Source organism: Hyperoodon ampullatus (genome assembly GCF_949752795.1).
Source record: "Hyperoodon ampullatus genome assembly, chromosome: 11".
NCBI lineage: Eukaryota > Metazoa > Chordata > Mammalia > Artiodactyla > Ziphiidae > Hyperoodon > Hyperoodon ampullatus.
In genome coordinates this window covers 3,799,595-3,817,941 of record NC_136924.1, presented here as the reverse complement: position 1 = coordinate 3,817,941, position 18,347 = coordinate 3,799,595, and the positions used below count along the sequence as shown (strand labels likewise).

At 45.0% G+C, this 18,347-nt stretch overlaps 1 protein-coding gene across 1 annotated transcript in view; it reads left to right on the top strand.

Annotated features, from left to right (window-relative positions):
- Nucleotides 1–3,831: 3,831 nt before the first annotated feature.
- The window catches only part of E2F7 (E2F transcription factor 7), a gene marked incomplete at its 3' end in the record, with an annotated part of 31,234 nt that continues 16,718 nt past the window's right edge, over nucleotides 3,832–18,347 (top strand). The window contains exons 1-4 of the mRNA XM_079715628.1: nucleotides 3,832–4,122; nucleotides 5,229–5,312; nucleotides 13,563–13,838; nucleotides 15,176–15,344. Of these exons, the coding sequence (XP_079571754.1) occupies nucleotides 5,229–5,312; nucleotides 13,563–13,838; nucleotides 15,176–15,344 (529 nt within the window). The 5' untranslated portion in view covers nucleotides 3,832–4,122. The remainder of the gene's footprint in view (nucleotides 4,123–5,228; nucleotides 5,313–13,562; nucleotides 13,839–15,175; nucleotides 15,345–18,347) is intronic.

Sequence of the window (18,347 nt, the reverse complement as noted above, 5' to 3'; positions counted from 1 at the left end):
AATCCATCCTATCTGTTGTGGTCTGAAATGTTACAGCACAATCCACTCCCTGCATCCTTGCCTATAACATGCACACATTAAGTACACACACGCAAACATGCACACAAAATATGCCACCTTTTCATTAAGTGAGGACGCAAATCCCACAATCATTAAGGAAACTGACCTTGCTCAATAGTGCCCAGGATGACAAGGCGTCTGTAAAGATAAAGAATGAATTCCCTCTGTTCCCTATGGGACATGTAACCACAGCTTAAGCAGCTCTCTTTGAACAGCTGGACATCTGGATGTCATTTGAGATGGGAGCCATAACTGCCCTTTGGTATTAATATCTTTTTTTTAAATTGTTGCTAAGGCCATGAGTAGGAACCAATCATGAACTCATTCTCCTTCTGACATTGCTTATGGTCAGCCAAGAATAAATTTTCTGCCTTCTCTGAACCTGCAAGCAGTTAGAGAAGCAAATATATCACATTCCCAGACCCAGGAATAGCTGAAGACAAAGGCCATTTTAAATGGCAGCCCTCAGTTTAACAAGAACCGTTAAACGGATCCACTCAGAGACCTCAGAATTGCCAGGATGTGAAGTCAAGGTCCTTCTGTTATCCATGTGGTGAAAAATCAGTTTCTAATTCCCTTCTGTGACTGAACTCTTGCGAACAGATGTTACACCAAGATGACTGTGCTTGCAGTGTAGAAAGAAAGGAAAATATCAGAGGAAGCTGATACATTAACTGGACAACTCAGACTAAATGACATGGATTGCATTTCACTACATTTATTCTTTCTGTAAAGTGTGATAAATCTTGAGATTCAGAACCCCAAAAGGGCAAAAGACTATTTGCAAGTTTGAGAAGGCATGCAGTACGTCTTGTATACAGAGGAATGTCAGTCATCTGTGTATATTCTGATCACAGCTCTTGCTATTCATTCTTCTGTTAACCTCCACCTGCCCAGCAGATTTCTCATTTACAACCTCATCTCCTTCCAAAGACCAGTGATGACATAGCCATAAACCAGGAAGACTCAGCCCTTTGAAACCTCTGCATCGATTCCAGAGAGCAATACACCTGCCCAACTCTTCCTGTCCTCACTGATGGGACCTGAGGATCCATTTCTGAAACCACCGAGTCAGAAGCATCCAAAGGAATAGATGAATAACCATACAATTAGCATGTGCAAAGGAACAAGACACTAGGAATTGAAAAAAACTTAATACCCAAGTCCAATTCCAGATGAAGTACATTAGAAATCTCTGAGTGTGCCGTTCAGGTATAGGTATTTTAAAAAAATCTCTCCAGGTGATTTTAAAGCACGGACAGGATCGAGAACCACGGGCTTAGCACAATACAGAACCCTAGGGACTGTGGCCACGTAGGTAATATTATACTGTTCCGAAGTCAATGATCTTTCAGGCAAAGATTATCGAGGTAGAACTGTAAAATACTTCAAATAGCATGAAACGTGGTGTGGCGATTTTAAAATATGGCCCCAAATTCTTTGTTACTTCTCCCATTGAGAAGTAGGGTATATGTCCTCACCTCTTAAATATGAATGGATCTTTGACTGCTTCGTTTTAAAAAGTACAGCAGAATTTGATGCTATCTTAGTTCTGAGGTTACATCACAAAAGTGCACAAAGTAAAATTTCCACTTTGTGGGCTAGGAGACTCTTTTTGGAGCCCTGAGCCACCATGTAAGTCCAACCAACTTGAATCACCATGCTGTGAGGAAGATCAAGTCACATGGAGAAGGCACATTTTCTTGATGCCCGAGCTGAGCTCCCAGCCACCATCAGCTTCAACTGAGAAACTGACAGATTATTTACAATTCTGGGACTTGAAAACATCAATATAAATAAGTGGTACAATATAAATGGAGTACTGTCTCTGAATTTGCCCAACAAACATGCATTTTCTAGTTTTCTTCCAAATCTAAGATCACTCTTGCTTTAAGCAATCAAAGAAATTACAGGTGTTTGAGGCTCCATATTGTTTTTCGTGTTTTGAATAGATAGAGGCTACATTTTAATTGAAATAGATGGAGAAAATACTCTGAAAATGCTAGGAAAAGGTCTGTAACATAAAGCTGCCTAACTTCAAAGAAACAACCAATATTATTTTGAAATATTAGGGAAATGAATAGACTTTAATCATTGAAATGGTGATCTAGAAGGCTGAATGGGGGTCCCCAAAAAAGGCATATCCATGTCCTAATCCTTGGAACCGGTAAATGCTACCTTATTTGGAAAGGTCTTTACAGACGTAATTAAGGCTCTTGAGATGAGATCATTCTAGGTTGTATAGATGGGACCTAGATCCAATGACAGGTATCCTTTTTAGTGGCACACAGGAGAGATTTAAGACCCACCAAGAGGAGGCAATGTGACCACCAAGGCAGAGAGCTGAGTGAGACAGCCATACATTCGTCAGGACTGCTTACAGCCACCAGAAGCTGGAAGAGATGAGGAAAAGATTCTCTTCCAGCGCACCAGAGGGAGTGTGGCCTTGCCAACATCTTGATTTCAGACTTCTGGCCTCCAGAATTGTGAGAGAATAAATTTCTGGCTTACCAACCAGTCTGTGGTAATTAGTTACAATAGCCACAGGAAATTAATACAGTTGGAAAAAAAAAAATCTTCATCTAATTTTCTGCTTCTACACAAGTGCAAAATTTAATAAATTGCAATTTTATTCTCTATAGTTGTCTCCTTATGCTTCTACTTACAAGACAGATTTCAGTTTAAAATATCATTTCTATTATAAAAGTGTCAGATTTTTATAACTATTGTTATTTTTCTTTAAGTTTAATATTTCCCATGCTTTTTTTTTTTTGGCTTTTTAATGTATGATCTAGCAGTGATTTTTAGGCTGTATTTATCAGCAAACTAAATAGAGTACAAAGTGAAGCACTTGACTGAGCATTCTGAATTCTGCAGAAAGTTTGTTTAAGTACGTTTATATATTTAATATATAAATTCGGGAGGTGAGGGGTGGAAAGTGAAGCACTTGGTACAGAAAGGATAATAAGGAGAATGATATCCTTGCTAGAAAGGATACAGTTTGTAGGGAAATGTTTGCAGACATGCTTTAAAGAAGGCTGGCAAATTCTAATAGTGGAACATCCTACAAAATAACTTACCAGTACTCCTCAACATTGTCGAGGTCATCAAAAATGAGGAGAGTATGAGAAATTGTCACAGCCAAGAGGAGCCTATGGAGACATGAAGACTAAATGTAATGTTGTATCCTGGAACAGAAAAAAGAACATTGGATAAAAATTACTGAAACCTGAATAATGACTTTAGTTAAGAATAATATAGAAATATTGGTTCATTTAACAAACGCACTACACAGTAAAGATGTTCATGAATAGGTGAAACTGGGTGCCAGATATGCGGGAACTCCCTGTGCTATCGTCTCAATTTTTCTGTAAATTTAAAGCTGTTCTTAACGTCTATTAAAACACACACACACACACACACACACACACACACACACACACACACGGCTGTCTCTATCAACATTCCTATTTTAAGTAAGAAACTAAGGTTGAGGGAAGTGAAACATTTCATACAAATCAGCAATGTTGAGGAAATTTTCTCGACTTTCCCAGAATGCCAGTCCATACTGCAGAGTTATTTAATAAGGCAAATTATTGGCGATGTTCTGAAAAGGTAACAACACCAATAAACTTTTCTGGACTTGCAAAGAAAAAACAGCTGGTTCTGCTGGCAGTCGAGTTTCCAGAGCTAACTGGCGTGCCATCTGCTCGCAGCATAGAGTGGTAACCATGGTTCACGTGTCACACCAGCGTTCGTGTTAAGAAGTTTGCCTCAACAAGCCTGGACAACTTCGCTTCCGCGCAGGTTGCTGGGGGGAGGGGTGGCGGGCAGCATCCAGAGCGTGTATATCGTTTTTCCAAACTCCATCTGCTCTCCCCTCCCCAGGCTGTGCCCGCGGTCTCCCCGCGCCGCAAGCCTCTGGACGGGCGGGTCTTTTACGCATAACAAAAGAGTCCTCCTCCTCCTCCCGCCGTCCCGCGCCGCCCCCACCTTGGCTTCCCGCGGCCGCCCGGGCCCGCGTCCCCGTCAAGAATTGGCTCCCGGGCCCGAGGTTTCCAGGTACCCGGAAGGGGGAGGGGGCGAGGCGGCAACAATTGGGCGGGTGAGGTCGAAACGCGCGCCCAGGAGCGCCAAGACTCCGAGGGGCGGCGAGCCCGGGCCGTGCCGCCGCGCGATTGGCCGGGGCAGCCTCGCCGGCCGTCGCTGATTGGTGGATTCTCAAATTCGGTCTCAAGGCGCCAGAGGAGGTGTTTTAGCGGGGACTGCGATCCGGGGCTGGAGTCGCGCTCGGCGTGTCGGAGCGCTGGCGCTGCCCGGATGCCGCGCGGTCCCCGCTAGCGCAGGGCACTCGGAGCGGGGAACTGCGCGCCTCGCTTTCCCCGCCCGATGTCGCCGCCCGGCTGCTGATCGACTCGCCCAGCTGATCCCGCGCTGCTGTGGGGTCGTGGAGGTCCCGGTAGAGGCAGGAAGGCTCCTTCGCAAAGGGGGAGTAAGTAGCGTGAGGCCCCGGCGCTGGCGGGGAGGCGGGAATTGGGGCTCGGGGGACCCTCCCGCCCCGGCTGCCAGCCTGCCACCCCTCCCCTCCACGGCTGCCTCAGGACCAGGCGTGCGAGGGGTGTCTGGGCTCCAGCTCTCCCTCCGGCCGGGCAGTAGGGAACTTGCCCTTCCTCACGATCTGGGGGTTTCATTGGAAAAGTTTATATTTGGGGTCTGCTCAGAGGCCTGGGAAAGGGCTGCGCTGAGCGCTGAGTGGGTTTGGTCTAGCGATCAGGTTTCCTTCCCCCCTGATTCAAAACCCCTCGAAGCCGAATTCCTCCCCGTTCTTTGCGCCAAAATTAACTGACCTATAGGAGACCCTGTGCTTTCTGACAGATTTGCCCGACACTCTCCTGACTTGAAACTTAATTTTGTCCTGTTGCTTTTCATTAAAAAGTATTATTTTTGTCGGGGTTTTTTTCTTCCCAATTTCAGTAATTACTAAGCACACTTAAGTGTTTGTGCTCGTTCGTGTGCGTTTCGGAGAGTTGGAGTGGCCACAATCCTGAAAATTCCCAGGATGAGTTTAGGGAGCGGAAGTTCATGTTCATGAGCAAGTAATAGATATTTTTGTTGAAGCAAAGAGTATCCAATTTAAAGTCATTTTCTAATGTAACTGTGCATTACAGATGGAGGTAAATTGTTTAACACTAAAAGACCTGATCAACCCCAGACTAGATTTTGCAATTGAAGATGGCGAAAATGCACAAAAGGTAAGTGAACTTAAATACCTTAAGTTCTATCATATTTAGGATGGTGATGTCTAATTCACTTCAGGATTCCAACATGCCACTTGTATTTGTCTTATAAACATAATAACCTTGATGAACATTTTAGGACTATGCTTTTCTCTTTTATTTTTAATGGAGGAGGCATCCAACCATTATTGTTGAATTTCTCAGTCATTGTGCAGTGGTTAGATGTAATGTTGAAACTGACTTATATGAATCAAAGATATGCTAGACACTGCAATCAAAAGTTTGTAATAATTGTAGTTATCAAGAGTAGAATTAGCTAATGCTGGGCAGGAATATTAAGCCTCAGTTCCCAGGAAAATAGACTTTGTTACTCTAAATGCTAGATTATTAAAGTGCAGTGAAATGTTCTTCATCCTGATGGACCAGCTCCTAGAGATGGTTTCATTCTCCCAAGAGCATGACCAGTGTCTCCCATATAGGGAGATAAAGTGACTGAGCTCACCAAGGACTCTTTGACTATTTTACAGTGTTACTGCTGGTTTTGCACTGAGCTTTCCCTTGTGGTTTTTGCATGCCTTGTGATTTGTAAGACAGTAGTAGCGTCTTCAAGAAACATTACGAAGTAAACCAGCCATAGCAATGTCTAAACAGGACCCATGTCAGCACAATGCCCTCACCAGCCGGTGCCCTACCAAAAAGGTATAATAGCTTGTTAGTAGCGAACATCTAAGCATTTTTGGGCAGAGGCAAGTAGATATGACAAACCCAGGTTTAGAAAGTTTAAATATCAATCTGAGCATAGCAACTTCCATAGGCATTGAACTTCTCTGGTTCCTGGGCTTAATTTTAGGCTTAGCACCCACAATGAAATTGCCTGGTTGCAAAGCACCTGTTATATGGGCCTTTGAAGAATACTTGACAACCGTTAATTTTGGGTAGGTGTGAAACTGTATGCTTTTTCACATAGGGGTTTTTTCCCCCCAGCATTTGATTTATTTTTGTTAGGAAAAGAAGTATACCAAAACATTATTCTTTTAAAGAGCATTTTTAAAGAATTCACTATGCCATCTGAGAGTGGCAATGCCCAGACTTTAAAGGATATATTCAGAGTTTTGGCTTTGGGAGTTTCAGAGCAAAACTTTTTGTTTTCCTTCTAGTTTGGATGGGACAGCCTTGAAAGAATGTGTATACATTTATATAAAGTCAAAGTGTCCACCTCTTTCCTTCTGGGTCAATGACTTTTTATCATGCCTTCAACAAGGGTACTTCTCCTACTCTAGTTAGCCCAGTAAGTGCTGTGCCCAGCTGAGCTTCCATATTTTAGTGGGTGTAGAGAAAACCTCAAATGACGCCATAGAGATTTGGGAAAGTGGTTAAAATGTTTGAAATAGAATACACGAGCAGGGCTTATTTCACCTGTCAAAGAGACGGCAAAGGAAGAGAACAGAGTGCTCCTGCGAGATGCCAGGCTGGGCTTTTGTCTCTCTTTTCACATTGCTGTGAAGTAAAGGAAGGAGGATTTCTAGGGCTGCCGAGAACATGGGATTTGGAGTCAGAGAGATCTGGACTTGATTTCCCGCTTTACCATTTGTTAGCTTCATAACCTCAAATAAATATTTATTAAGTCTTTCAACAAATATTTATGTTTCAGGGGCTGGGGGTACAGCAGTTGAATAAGTCTCCTAGCTTCCCTAAGCCTATTTTTTTCTTCCATAAATTGAAATGAATAAGTAGCCTCTCCTCTTTGGGTGTCTGTAAAGCACCCAGCAACCCATACTGTTCACACCTTACTCATTTGAACTGACAGCCCAAAGATGAATATGATGCAGGCCTGGCCCTCGGTTACCTGAGACACTTTCAGGGACTGAGATGTAAAACTCACCAACTAGACTGTGATTTGGTAAGAGCTATAGGAGTGGGAACCAAGTGCCCCAGCAGAACAGAAGATTAAGAAAGAAACTCATGGGGAGTCTAGAGAAAGTTGGAAAGCTTCACAGAGGTAATATGTGGGCTGAGGACTTCAACTATAAGGAAACAAGGAGGAGTAAGACGGTCATTATAGGCAGAAGAGTCTATATGAGTATATGTGCTGTGGACATTCAAGAAATGTTCAAAGTTTCCAGAGTGGCCAGAAGCTAGTGGTACTTCTTTTTTTTTTTTTTTTTTTTTTGCGGTACGCGGGCCTCTCACTGTTGTGGCCTCTTCCGTTGAGGAGCACAGGCTCTGGACACGCAGGCTCAGCGGCCATGGCTCACGGGCCCAGCCGCTCCACGGCATGTGGGATCTTCCCGGACCGGGGCACGAACCCGTGTCCCCTGCATCGGCAGGCGGACTCTCAACCACTGCACCACCAGGGAAGCCCTAGTGGTACTTCTTGAAACCCTCTGGTGGGTGCCTGGAACAGTATCCTATGGGTCAGTCGGCATTTAGAGGACTTATCTTTCTTGACTGTCTGATCTTCATTGCTCAAGATCTATAGGTAGGCATGCATCTTCTTACCACTCACGGAGAAACTTTTCTTTAAAACATAAAGGAGTTTTCAACGCCATTACCCAATCTTACTGTGCCCAAGTTGTGAGATTATAAGCAAGACTCTTCTCTTCAGTTGTCTACAGTGCATTTAGGAATGACAAAAATAGAAAAAGGATGGTTTGGGATGAAGCGGTGGACAGCAAGGATTGAGCTGTTGGGAGGGCTTTGTGAAGGAGATAGCACTTGAGCTAGGGCTTGAAGGGATGAGTGCTAAGACTTAGGCAAGTAGAGAGGAAGGAAACTAGTAAAGAAGTAAGTCAGCATGGTAAATTTGGGGACATGCCTAGACTTAGTGGGCATGGGTTTTCTTTGAAGGTCATTCATCTTTTGGGAGTGGTTAAAAAAGGTGAGTTCAACTTGGAGCATATATTTGTACCCGTGTGATTACAGGTAAATAAATATGTGCAAGAGGCAGTTGGTTGCCTGATCTGGGAACTCACGGAAAGTCCTAGCCAGATACAAACCTGGGAATTAACAACATACAGGTTGGTTTTAAAGCCTTGTACATGAGTGGGTGAGCTGCCCTGGAGATAGCAAACAGGGAGGTGTGGACGGCTGAGTTTCTAAGAGTGGAAAAAGAGGAGCCAGTGAAGGAGGCTGAGAAGGAACAGTCAGAAGAGAACTAAGAGAGAAAAAAGTGTTAGCTCAGCAGGACAGAGAGTTTTTTTGTTTTTTTTTTTATGCAGTTCGTGGGCCTCTCACTGTTGTGGCCTCTCCCGTTGCGGAGCACAGGCTCCGGACGCGCAGGCTCAGCAGCCATGGCTCACGGGCCCAGCCGCTCCGCGGCATGTGGGATCTTCCCGGACCGGGGCACGAACCTGCGTCCCCTGCATCGGCAGGCGGACTCTCAACCACTGCGCCACCAGGGAAGCCTGGACGGAGAGTTTTATAAAGCAAATAGTCAACAGTCTTAACCGTTGCAGTGAGGTCAAGTGCAATATTTTGCCATTGACTTGTCAACTGACAGATGACCTAAGTGAGAGCAGTGGATCAGAGCGGACTGGTGGTTCGAGGAACCCCCTGGGAGACAAGGCAAGGGAAAGCCCTTCGTGGCTTACTCATTCTGGAAAGTGTGCTCTGAAGGGAAGGAGAGTTTTTAGTCAATAGCTAGAAGGAGACGCCTCCTGACGTGCCTGTCATATTTGCAATGAGTCTTAAACAGTAGGTCGGGTTTCAGTGGGCCAAGCTTAGCCCATGGCGTTAGAGTCAACGTGATGGTGTGAGCAATGGCTCAGATGTGATAAAATTCAGGACAGGTTTGAAGAAGAACAAGTGGACTGTTTGGGCAAAATGTGGGACGTGCATGAGATGGGACCGGAAAAGACATTGGCAAAATGTCTCCAAGGGCCTTGAACAGGCTGATGACTATGTACTGTTTGAGGTAACATGATCAAAGCTGTATCTGAGACAGAAGCAAGACTAGAACCAAGATCTTCTAATTACCAGCTCCTTTCCATGTCAGCTTACAGCTCAGTCATAATGCTGGTATAATAAATAATGATGATGATGATGGTGATGAACATTTGCACAGCACTTCACAGACTACAAACTGCTTTCACTCTCATTATCTGATCTGATCCTCACAGCAACTGCATGGCAGGTAAACCAAGGTGCATCACCTCCATTTGCACATGAGAACTGGAGAGCCTGTATCCTGGGGACTCTCTCCAGGCCCTCTCTAATTGAAGAGGTGATTTCCAGGGTGTTGCAGCTTGACTTCCTGGCAAGCAGATCTGACATGGAGGTTAGTGTGCAGGTGCTTTATTAGGGAGTGCCCTGGGGATGGGTGCACATTTAAGGGAAGGGAAGGCAGCAGAATTAGACAGACGGAGAAGCAGACCTGCAGAACAGTCTCGGTGGAAGTTGGGTTTACCCCATAGGGAGTTCTGGGACGACCCCTTGGAGTAGTCCTGAGTCTGGGTAAGGGGACCAAGCTGTTACACGTCAGTGCTGCCTCTCCCAGCCACTGAGGACAGTACCGGCCTCTCGGGAAGGTGTGTGATCCCGGATGAGTCAACCCTCTTCGGCCAAAGCATGAAGAGGCTTACTCTTGGCATTACTCCAGCAGCTGGGGAAATGAGTCATTCATCCCAGAAGTGAGCCAGGTGCATCCCAGTGTCCACCACATGGCTGGGTAGCCTTGCTGGAAAGCCTTGGAGATACATAATTTGGTCTGAACCCCTTATTTCAAAGATCTGGAAACTTGGGCCCAGACAAAATGAACAATTTGTGCAGTATCAGAAAGACACAGGGTGGAGTCAAAAACCGCTGTACTTCTGAACTCTCATTCCAGTCCCCTTTCTTTTGCCTTCTATAGTGTCAGGATTGCAGGATAGACAGACGGATGGGGCAGGGTGTGATTAGACTGCAGCTGACTTTCTGCCCACCTGAGACCTCAGAAAACAATTTGCTTGGCACTTGTTTCTGTTGAGTAGAGGTGTGATAACGATCGGAACCTACCACGTGACGTGACTCCCCGCGTACTTTAAGTATTACGTAAACTGTAGTGAAACTATGTCCACGTGCTGGAGGAAATAAGTCATCTGAATTGCTCCTTGGTAGGGAAAAAGTAGGAGCTCAGTGTTCCTGGGAGGACAGGTACCATGAGGGCCGTGGAGAAGAAGGATGGATCTCTGCACCTCAACAAGCCTGCGACACGCCCTCCACCGTTGGGATACCTTTTTTTTTTTTTTTTTTTTTTTTTTTTTTTTTTTTTTTTTTTTTTTTTTTTTTGTGGTATGCGGGCCTCTCACTGTTGTGGCCTCTCCCGTTGCGGAGCACAGGCTCCGGACGCGCAGGCCCAGCAGCCATGGCTCACGGGCCCAGCCGCTCCGCGGCATATGGGATCCTCCCAGACCGGGGCACGAACCCGTATCCCCTGCATCGGCAGGCGGACTCTCAACCACTGCGCCACCAGGGAGGCCCAAAAGCTATGTGCAGTTTTTTGTTTTTTTTTTGTGGTACGCGGGCCTCTCACTGTTGTGGCCTCTCCCGTTGCGGAGCACAGGCTCCGGACGCGCACGGTCAGCGGCCATGGCTCACGGGCCTAGCTGCTCTGCGGCATGTGGGATCTTCCCAGACCGGGGCACGAACCCATGTCCCCTGCATTGGCAGGCGGACTCTCAACCACTGCGCCACCAGGGAAGCCGGGATACCTTTTGAAATAACTAGATAATCAAGGCCCTGTGTTCCTTGAGCACCTGCGAAGGGGAAGGCATTGTGCCAAAAACTATGAGGAATGGGACGTGTGGAACTAGCTCCCTGACCTCCAGAAGAGCACGGTCTCGTCAGTGAGACAAGACACATGCCCAGGAAGTTAAATAGCAGTACAGTGTGCTATGTTATATTAGCTCTGAGGGCCAGGATGGATGGTAATAAAGAACAGGAAGTGGAGCGGGGGGAGAGAGAATAGCTTAGTTTTATTGAGTGATCACTATATGCCAGGAACTATTCTCATAACTCTGGAGATCAGTGTTTTTATGAACTTCATTTTCAGTTGAGAGAATTCAAGTGAGAAGGGAATTGCCTGCTCTCACCCTGCTGATAAGTAGCAGAGGCTGGTAAGCTGGCCCTACCAGCCCGCATGCAGAACTGCTTCCCATGCTGCCTCTCCATAGAGGCTAGTGGAGATCTGTGGCCTGCTGGATACCTTTTGTTGGAGCTGCGAAAAAGATTACTTCCTCCCAATTCACACCCAGGGCAAGCTTACTTCTAGATGCAGAATTTTGGAAACTTCTGCTGTCAGCTATTTCTTGCCTTACCAATGACTTTTATACTGAATGAGGTTGTATGTGACCTTGGACAAGGCACCCTCTGTGTGCCTCAGTTTCTTCATCTGTAGGCTAGAAAAATACTACTACCTCGGTTACAGGATTGGATGAGGAGTTAATAGGTGTAAAGTGCATGAAACAGGTATCATGTGTAGCACGTAATATGCACTCAGTACATTCCCTTGAGAGTTCCCTCGTAGAAGACTTCATCAGAATTGTATACTAGTAGGGATTTGTTAAGAGATGTGAATAGATGCACTGCCTCAGGCTGGATGCTTACTGCGGCAGTGGCATGAGAAATCGTCACCCCCATCTCCACACCTTTCCTGCTACCCTAGGACAGAACCTCACCAAGGCTAGCTGGCAGCTTTTGCTGATCCAGAGAACAAGAGTTGGCCTGCTACCACGAACTCCAGTTTCTCCCAAACAATTTATTTATTTATTTATTTTTGGCTGCGTTGGGTCTTCATTGCTGGTGCGTGGGCTTTCTCTAGTTGCAGAGAGCAGGGGCTACTCTTCATTGTGGTGCACGGGCTTCCCATTTCAGTGGCTTCTCTTGTTGTGGAGCACAGGCTCTAGGCGCACAGGCTTCGGTAGTTGTGGCACGCGGGCTCAGTAGTTGTGGATCGCAGGCTCTAGAGCGAAGGCTCAGTAGTTGTGGCACACGGGCTTAGTTGCTCCGCAGCATGTGGGATCTTCCCGGACCAGGGCTCAAACCCATGTCCCCTGCATCAGCAGGCAGATTCTTAACCACTGCGCCACCAGGGAAGTCCATCCCAAACAATTCTTTTTCCTTCTTGATATGTTGCTCGTTTATAAGAAAACACTTTTTTTTTAAACCACTGTTCAGCCAACATCCAAGCATGCAATAATCTATAGAGTGATATTGTGTACAGGAAAGGGAGTGACAAACATGTCATTCATCCACCTTCCTAATTTTGTAAAGGCACTATTACCTGGAGGTGAGTTCAACTATGGGAAGAGCAGAATCTTTCTGGGTTTGAATGACAAAAACTTATTTTAGGGGAAAGAAATTTGTTTCGGTAACTTAGTAATTCCAAACGCGAGTTGTGTGTACTTAGTCCTTTTTCTTAATGGATTAATGGACCCATCATTCATCTTTTCTTTTAATTATCTAAGACAGTCTACTCAAAGAGTCTGGGGGAAGGTGCTAGGCCACAAACGATTACCAAGCTGCAAAACATTAAGAACAGAACTTGAGAGTTTAGCACTTAGAGACCTCTACAGTAATTCCGTTGATCTTGCCCCTGTGACATCTAAGCCTGTGGTCAGTGGTCTCTTCTTGTCGAACAAGCTGTAGGTGAAGGTGAGTGGCAAACTCAAGGGGAGAGTGATGTGATGGGAGTTGCATGTGAGTCCTGCAAAGTAAGACCATGTGTCAGAGTCTCCGGGAGTTTTCAGTCTGTGAAAAACCCTGGTCCTTCCCCAGGGGTAGTTTGAGACGCGCTGCTCTGGGGGAGTGACCCTAGATAGCTGGGTGGCTTGAAATGTGGCATTTTGTTGGATGCCCTTCCATTAATCTGTCCTGGTAGTTGCTCTATTAGCACTGGTGGACATTCAACAAAAGCATAATTGCTCTTCTAGTTAGTGCAAACTCGTAAATAGTGTTTAAAAAAACATGTCACTTAGAAGCAATATGGGCTCAACCCACATTTGCTCTTATCATCCCCGCCTATTACAGGCATCCACCAGTGACGCATAACACTCATGACTTCTTTCACAGAGGTGCCGTGAAAAATATGCTTAAAAGGAGTAGCAGCCACTCTTTGGTTCCCATGGATCCTTCTGTTTATTTTCATTAGTCCTATCCTGATACTTTTCAGCCCTGAACATATAGGTCTGTTTGTATTTTCATGACTCAGTGAATAATGGGAATAAAGTGTACTCTTAGCTGATACCTGCCCTTTCTCATTTTCGCTAAAAGGTCTCTTTTTTAAAATAGGAAAATATATTTGTTGATCACTCAAGGATGGCCCCAAAGACGCCAATAAAAAATGAACCAATTGACTTATCGAAACAAAAAATCTTCACTCCAGAAAGAAATCCCATCACTCCAGTTAAGCTTGTCGACAGACAGCAGGCAGAACCATGGACACCCACCGCTAACCTGAAGATGCTCATTAGTGCTGCCAGCCCAGACATCAGAGACCGAGAGAAGAAAAAAGGACTGTTCAGGCCCATTGAGAACAAGGACGACGCGTTTACAGACTGTCTGCAGGTAAGCAGGCTGTGCTCCGAAGACCTTTCATAGAATTTGTAAATGTTTACCTGATTATTAAAAAGTCACAGAATTCTCAATTTTTTGGTTACTATTGAGTCAAAAGCAGTACTCCACTTAATCTTTTTATTTATTTACAGCTGAAGTGGAACTCTTATTCTATATCTCATTTTTCATAATGAATGCTTTCTTTTCTTCTGTATGATACTGTCTTCACCAGTACACATTTTTAAATGATTAATTTTTTAAGCAATGATATTTAATAATTTTGATTTAATGAAGAAATTTGGATTTTTTTTAATGCTGCCATGAATTATAATTTTTGCTTTGATTTTAAGGGTAATATTAATCTACGTGGTTTTGACTTGGGGAATTTTATCATTCTCATGTATGTTCAGTTCGTTGGTTTGGGGCTTTAAAGTTAAATCATCTTTAAATTACCTGTCCTGTAGGGAACCAGAGCTACTGAATAAGCAGCATATCTATACTTTAAAAAAAAAGTTTTTCTTGGGGCTTGAATTGAGCCTTTTTCAAATGTGAGTTGATAAGACAAGGACACTAGTTTAATGCACTTACAATAAGAAAGAATAAGGAAGAATAAGATTTAGCTCCCCCTGTTCAGTTCCATCAACCCTTGGTAAATTGTGAAAAATAAAGAGTTTGGTGACACAATGCAGGCCAGTACATCTCAGATTTTCACGTTATAGGAATTACATAGGACCTTAGGAAGAGACAGGTTCTGATACATCTGGTCTGAGGTGAGGCCTGAGGTTTTATATCTCTTAACATGCTCCTGGTGTTGCTGATCTCAGCCTAACAAGCACGCTAGTAGCAAGGGTGTAGCAACCTATAAATCAAGGCTGTAGCAACCTATAAATGACTGCACTGTTCATTTTTTTTTTTTTTTTTGCGGTACGCGGGCCTCTCACTGTTGTGGCCTCTCCCGTTGCGGAGCACAGGCTCCGGACGCGCAGGCTCAGCGGCCATGGTTCACGGGCCCAGCCGCTCCGCGGCATGTGGGATCTTCCCGGACCGGGGCACGAACCCGCGTCCCCTGCGTCGGCAGGCAGACTCTCAACCACTGCCCCACCAGGGAAGCCCTCATTTTTTATTTTAAACGGTAGACTCAGCCTCAAATCACAAAGGAGGAAAAGTTCAGTTCAGAGAAAGCAATAGGTAAAATGTTAAGAAAATTAGATTAGGAAATGTATTTTAACCAGAATCTAGGCTGGTATGGATTTGCATGTTCCCCTCCACTCGCCAATACCACCCATTGCAATTTCTCTGTTAAGATGTTAACTGTGACATTTCCACCCCCCTCTGTCCGCCCTCTGTAGCTTGATGTTGTTGGGGACAGTGCTGTGGACGAATTTGAAAAGCAAAGGCCAAGCAGAAAACAGAAAAGTTTAGGACTCCTGTGCCAGAAGTTTCTAGCTCGCTATCCAAGTTATCCACTGTCAACTGAGAAAACTACCATCTCCCTAGATGAAGTTGCTGTCAGTCTCGGTATGTATCGTGGGATCACCTGGAGGCCTGTCTCCAGTTACGGTGAGAAGTTGATTCCTCGGGCAAGCCAAAGGCTTCAGATCACCTCCTTTACTAAGTAAAGAGCTGACCCTCAAAAGAGTGAGGACAGAGCAGCAGGTAGAGCTTTTCTTCTGTCATCGTCATTATGCATAGACTTCCAGGGAGCCTTTTAGGCCTGAGGGTCAAACAAATATTTGGTTTTCTTAACCTTAAAAAATATATTTACAGAAGACTCACATTACAAATTAATATCTAATATCGTAATTCCATGTTATTTCAGACAGACTCAAAAGATATTTAGAAATATCCTTCTGTTTATTTTTTTAAATGCTTCAAAGAGTTCAGAACTGGTGTTATTTTTGTTATAAAGCACGATTTGAAAGCAAGAGCATTATGTTTGAAGCCCTGTACTGTGACCTTCACAGCAAGTCTGCCCAACTAGTAAAGGCACATCTGGATATAACTCAAACAGCTAAGCCTTATAACAAAGAGGAATACACGCGTTCACATGGCGTGGGTGTGTGTAATGTGCAGTGGTGTCTGGACTATAAATATGCAGACCGCTGATTCAGAATAGAGACTCCTAGTGGACGTGGATTGCAGTTGGTTTCAGGATGAACATACTGTTGACAAGTAAATAAGTAGAAATCACACGAATCGAAGATGTCAGAATGTCCCCTTAAAAGATTAGTAGGGTTTGCATACAGGGGGAAAAAAGGCTCGAAGAAATCAGCCCAGTAGGCTTTATGATAGAGTATATTTTTAATTTGTTTATTAGTTCTATATCTTCCAGTAGCCCAAAGAATGTGACCCAGTAGATGATGATCGCTCTGAATTATTCAAACTGATGGCTAAAAAGATTTTATTTGCTGGAAATTGAGGTAATGAGGAACCAGTGTGTTGTGATGGGAAGACCATGGGCTGCACTTTGAGTAAGACAGAGCTAGATTTGAAGCCCAGCTCTCTAATTTATAGACTGTGAGAGCTTTAAAAAGTTAATTATTCTTTTCTCAACTACAGCACAGGGACCATAGCACCTACCTTGCAGAAACTTAGAAAAGTTGGGGATAATGTCAGTAACATGCCCAACTCAGAGCCTGGCTTACTCTTATTGCTACGTGGAAGAGTTTCTACTCGGCTCTCATTAGAGGTACTCCCCCCACCCCCTCCACCATCCTCAAGCCATCCTGTGATCCTCTACAGCCAGGAGGAAGCCGAGGGCTTTGACGGGGAGCCCTTTGAGAACCCAGAAGTAGAACAGAGTATTCTGGCATTGGTAGCAATGAAACAAGAAGGGGAAAGTGAGCCAGCTGGACAGAGGCTTCGTGTAGACATAGCTGAGGAACTGGGTCCTGGAAACTAGTCTTAAGAAGATGAGGGTAGGGACTTCCCTGGTGGCGCAGTGGTTAAGAATCCGCCTGCCAATGCAGGGGACACGGGTTCGAGCCCTGGTCCGGGAAGATCCCACATGCCACGGAGCAACTAAGCCCGTGCGCCACAGCTACTGAGCCTGCGCTCTAGAGCCGCGAGCCACAACTATGAGCCCTCGTGCCACGACTACTGCAGCCCGCGCGCCTACAGCCCGTGCTCTGCAACAAGAGAAGCCACTGCAGTGAGAAGCCCGTGCACCGCAACGAAGAGTAGCCCCCGCTCGCCGCAACTAGAGAAAGCCTGCGCGCAACAACAAAGACCCAACACGGCGAAAAATAAATTTTAAAAAAAAGAAGAAGAAGAAGATGAGGGTAAAACAACAGATCATACGATGTCTTTCTCATTGGGGTTCATGAAGCCACCTTCCTCCATATACCCAGGCCTCATCAAGAGTCCTTGCACTGACATCAGTGCAGAAGACAAAAGATTAGATGTTGGAAAGCTACCTTACAGGTCCCAGGGAGGACAGAAGACTGGGATCCTACTCTCATATGGGCTGTAAATCCCCATGTTATAACCGCCTGGAGCAGAATGCCGAAGATTTTTGCAACAGCTTCCTGCTGTCACAATTTCCAAGACCTGCCAGATGAACTTGCCATCTCTCTTCACGTGAGATCATAAAAATGGAGTCCCTTCCTAGAAGCTGTTTCGGGGGTAACCATCTCTTGGGATTGAGTCTAAACTCCTGCTGTATCCCAGGTCACAAGCTCTAAGACCATATTTTAACCAAGGATGTGCAAAGCATTCAAATTGCATTCATTCCCAGTTTCTGGTCTCATGTAGATTCGATACTGATACAGGTAAGAGGTTAAAGAACTGGGAGTGACTTTAGTAAATGGAAAGTTACACAGCCTAGGAAACTATTTATTGGGCTGAGATGCACTTGATAAGCTCTGTGGGGCATAAGGGAAGCATGGTAACAATTGGTAAATCCTCAAGGGCATAACTAATGCCATGCCTACGATTAATCGGATTGCCTTGAATACAAAAGAAAAAGAAGGCTCAGTGCCAGGCAAGACTTTCCTGGCAGAGCAAGCCCCAGAGTTACCTGCAGGACTTGAGACCTGTGATGTGGGAAGTTTAGGCGCACCCAGCCAGTGGACAGTTAGTCCAGATTGCAAAGGCGAGTGATTATTCAGGCAAGTAGCTGCCTATGGGCTTTTGCCAGCACAACCTTCTGAACACTTCTGGTGCATATCAAGCATCTTCTTCCTCTCTTAGTTGTCCAAATCTTCCTTTATTTCTTGAGATGTCTAGCCACTAGATGGAGACTTAGCAGCTTGTGTCTAATACAGAATAACAAAACAGCCAGACATATGGCTGGCCCTGGGCTGTCTCAGTTGCATTCACATGACATTTCTAATGGGAAGGTTTATAACGTTCCACTCTCAACAAGATGTGTTAATATATGAAAACAGACTGGAATAAGGAGCCAGGCAGATCTGGACAAGGGGCTGCTGACTGCTCTGTCCAACACCTTCCAGCAGGCATCTGGCACCAAAGCCTGAGCTTTTGAGAGTGAAGAGTCTTTCAGGGTCATGAGCCGAAATG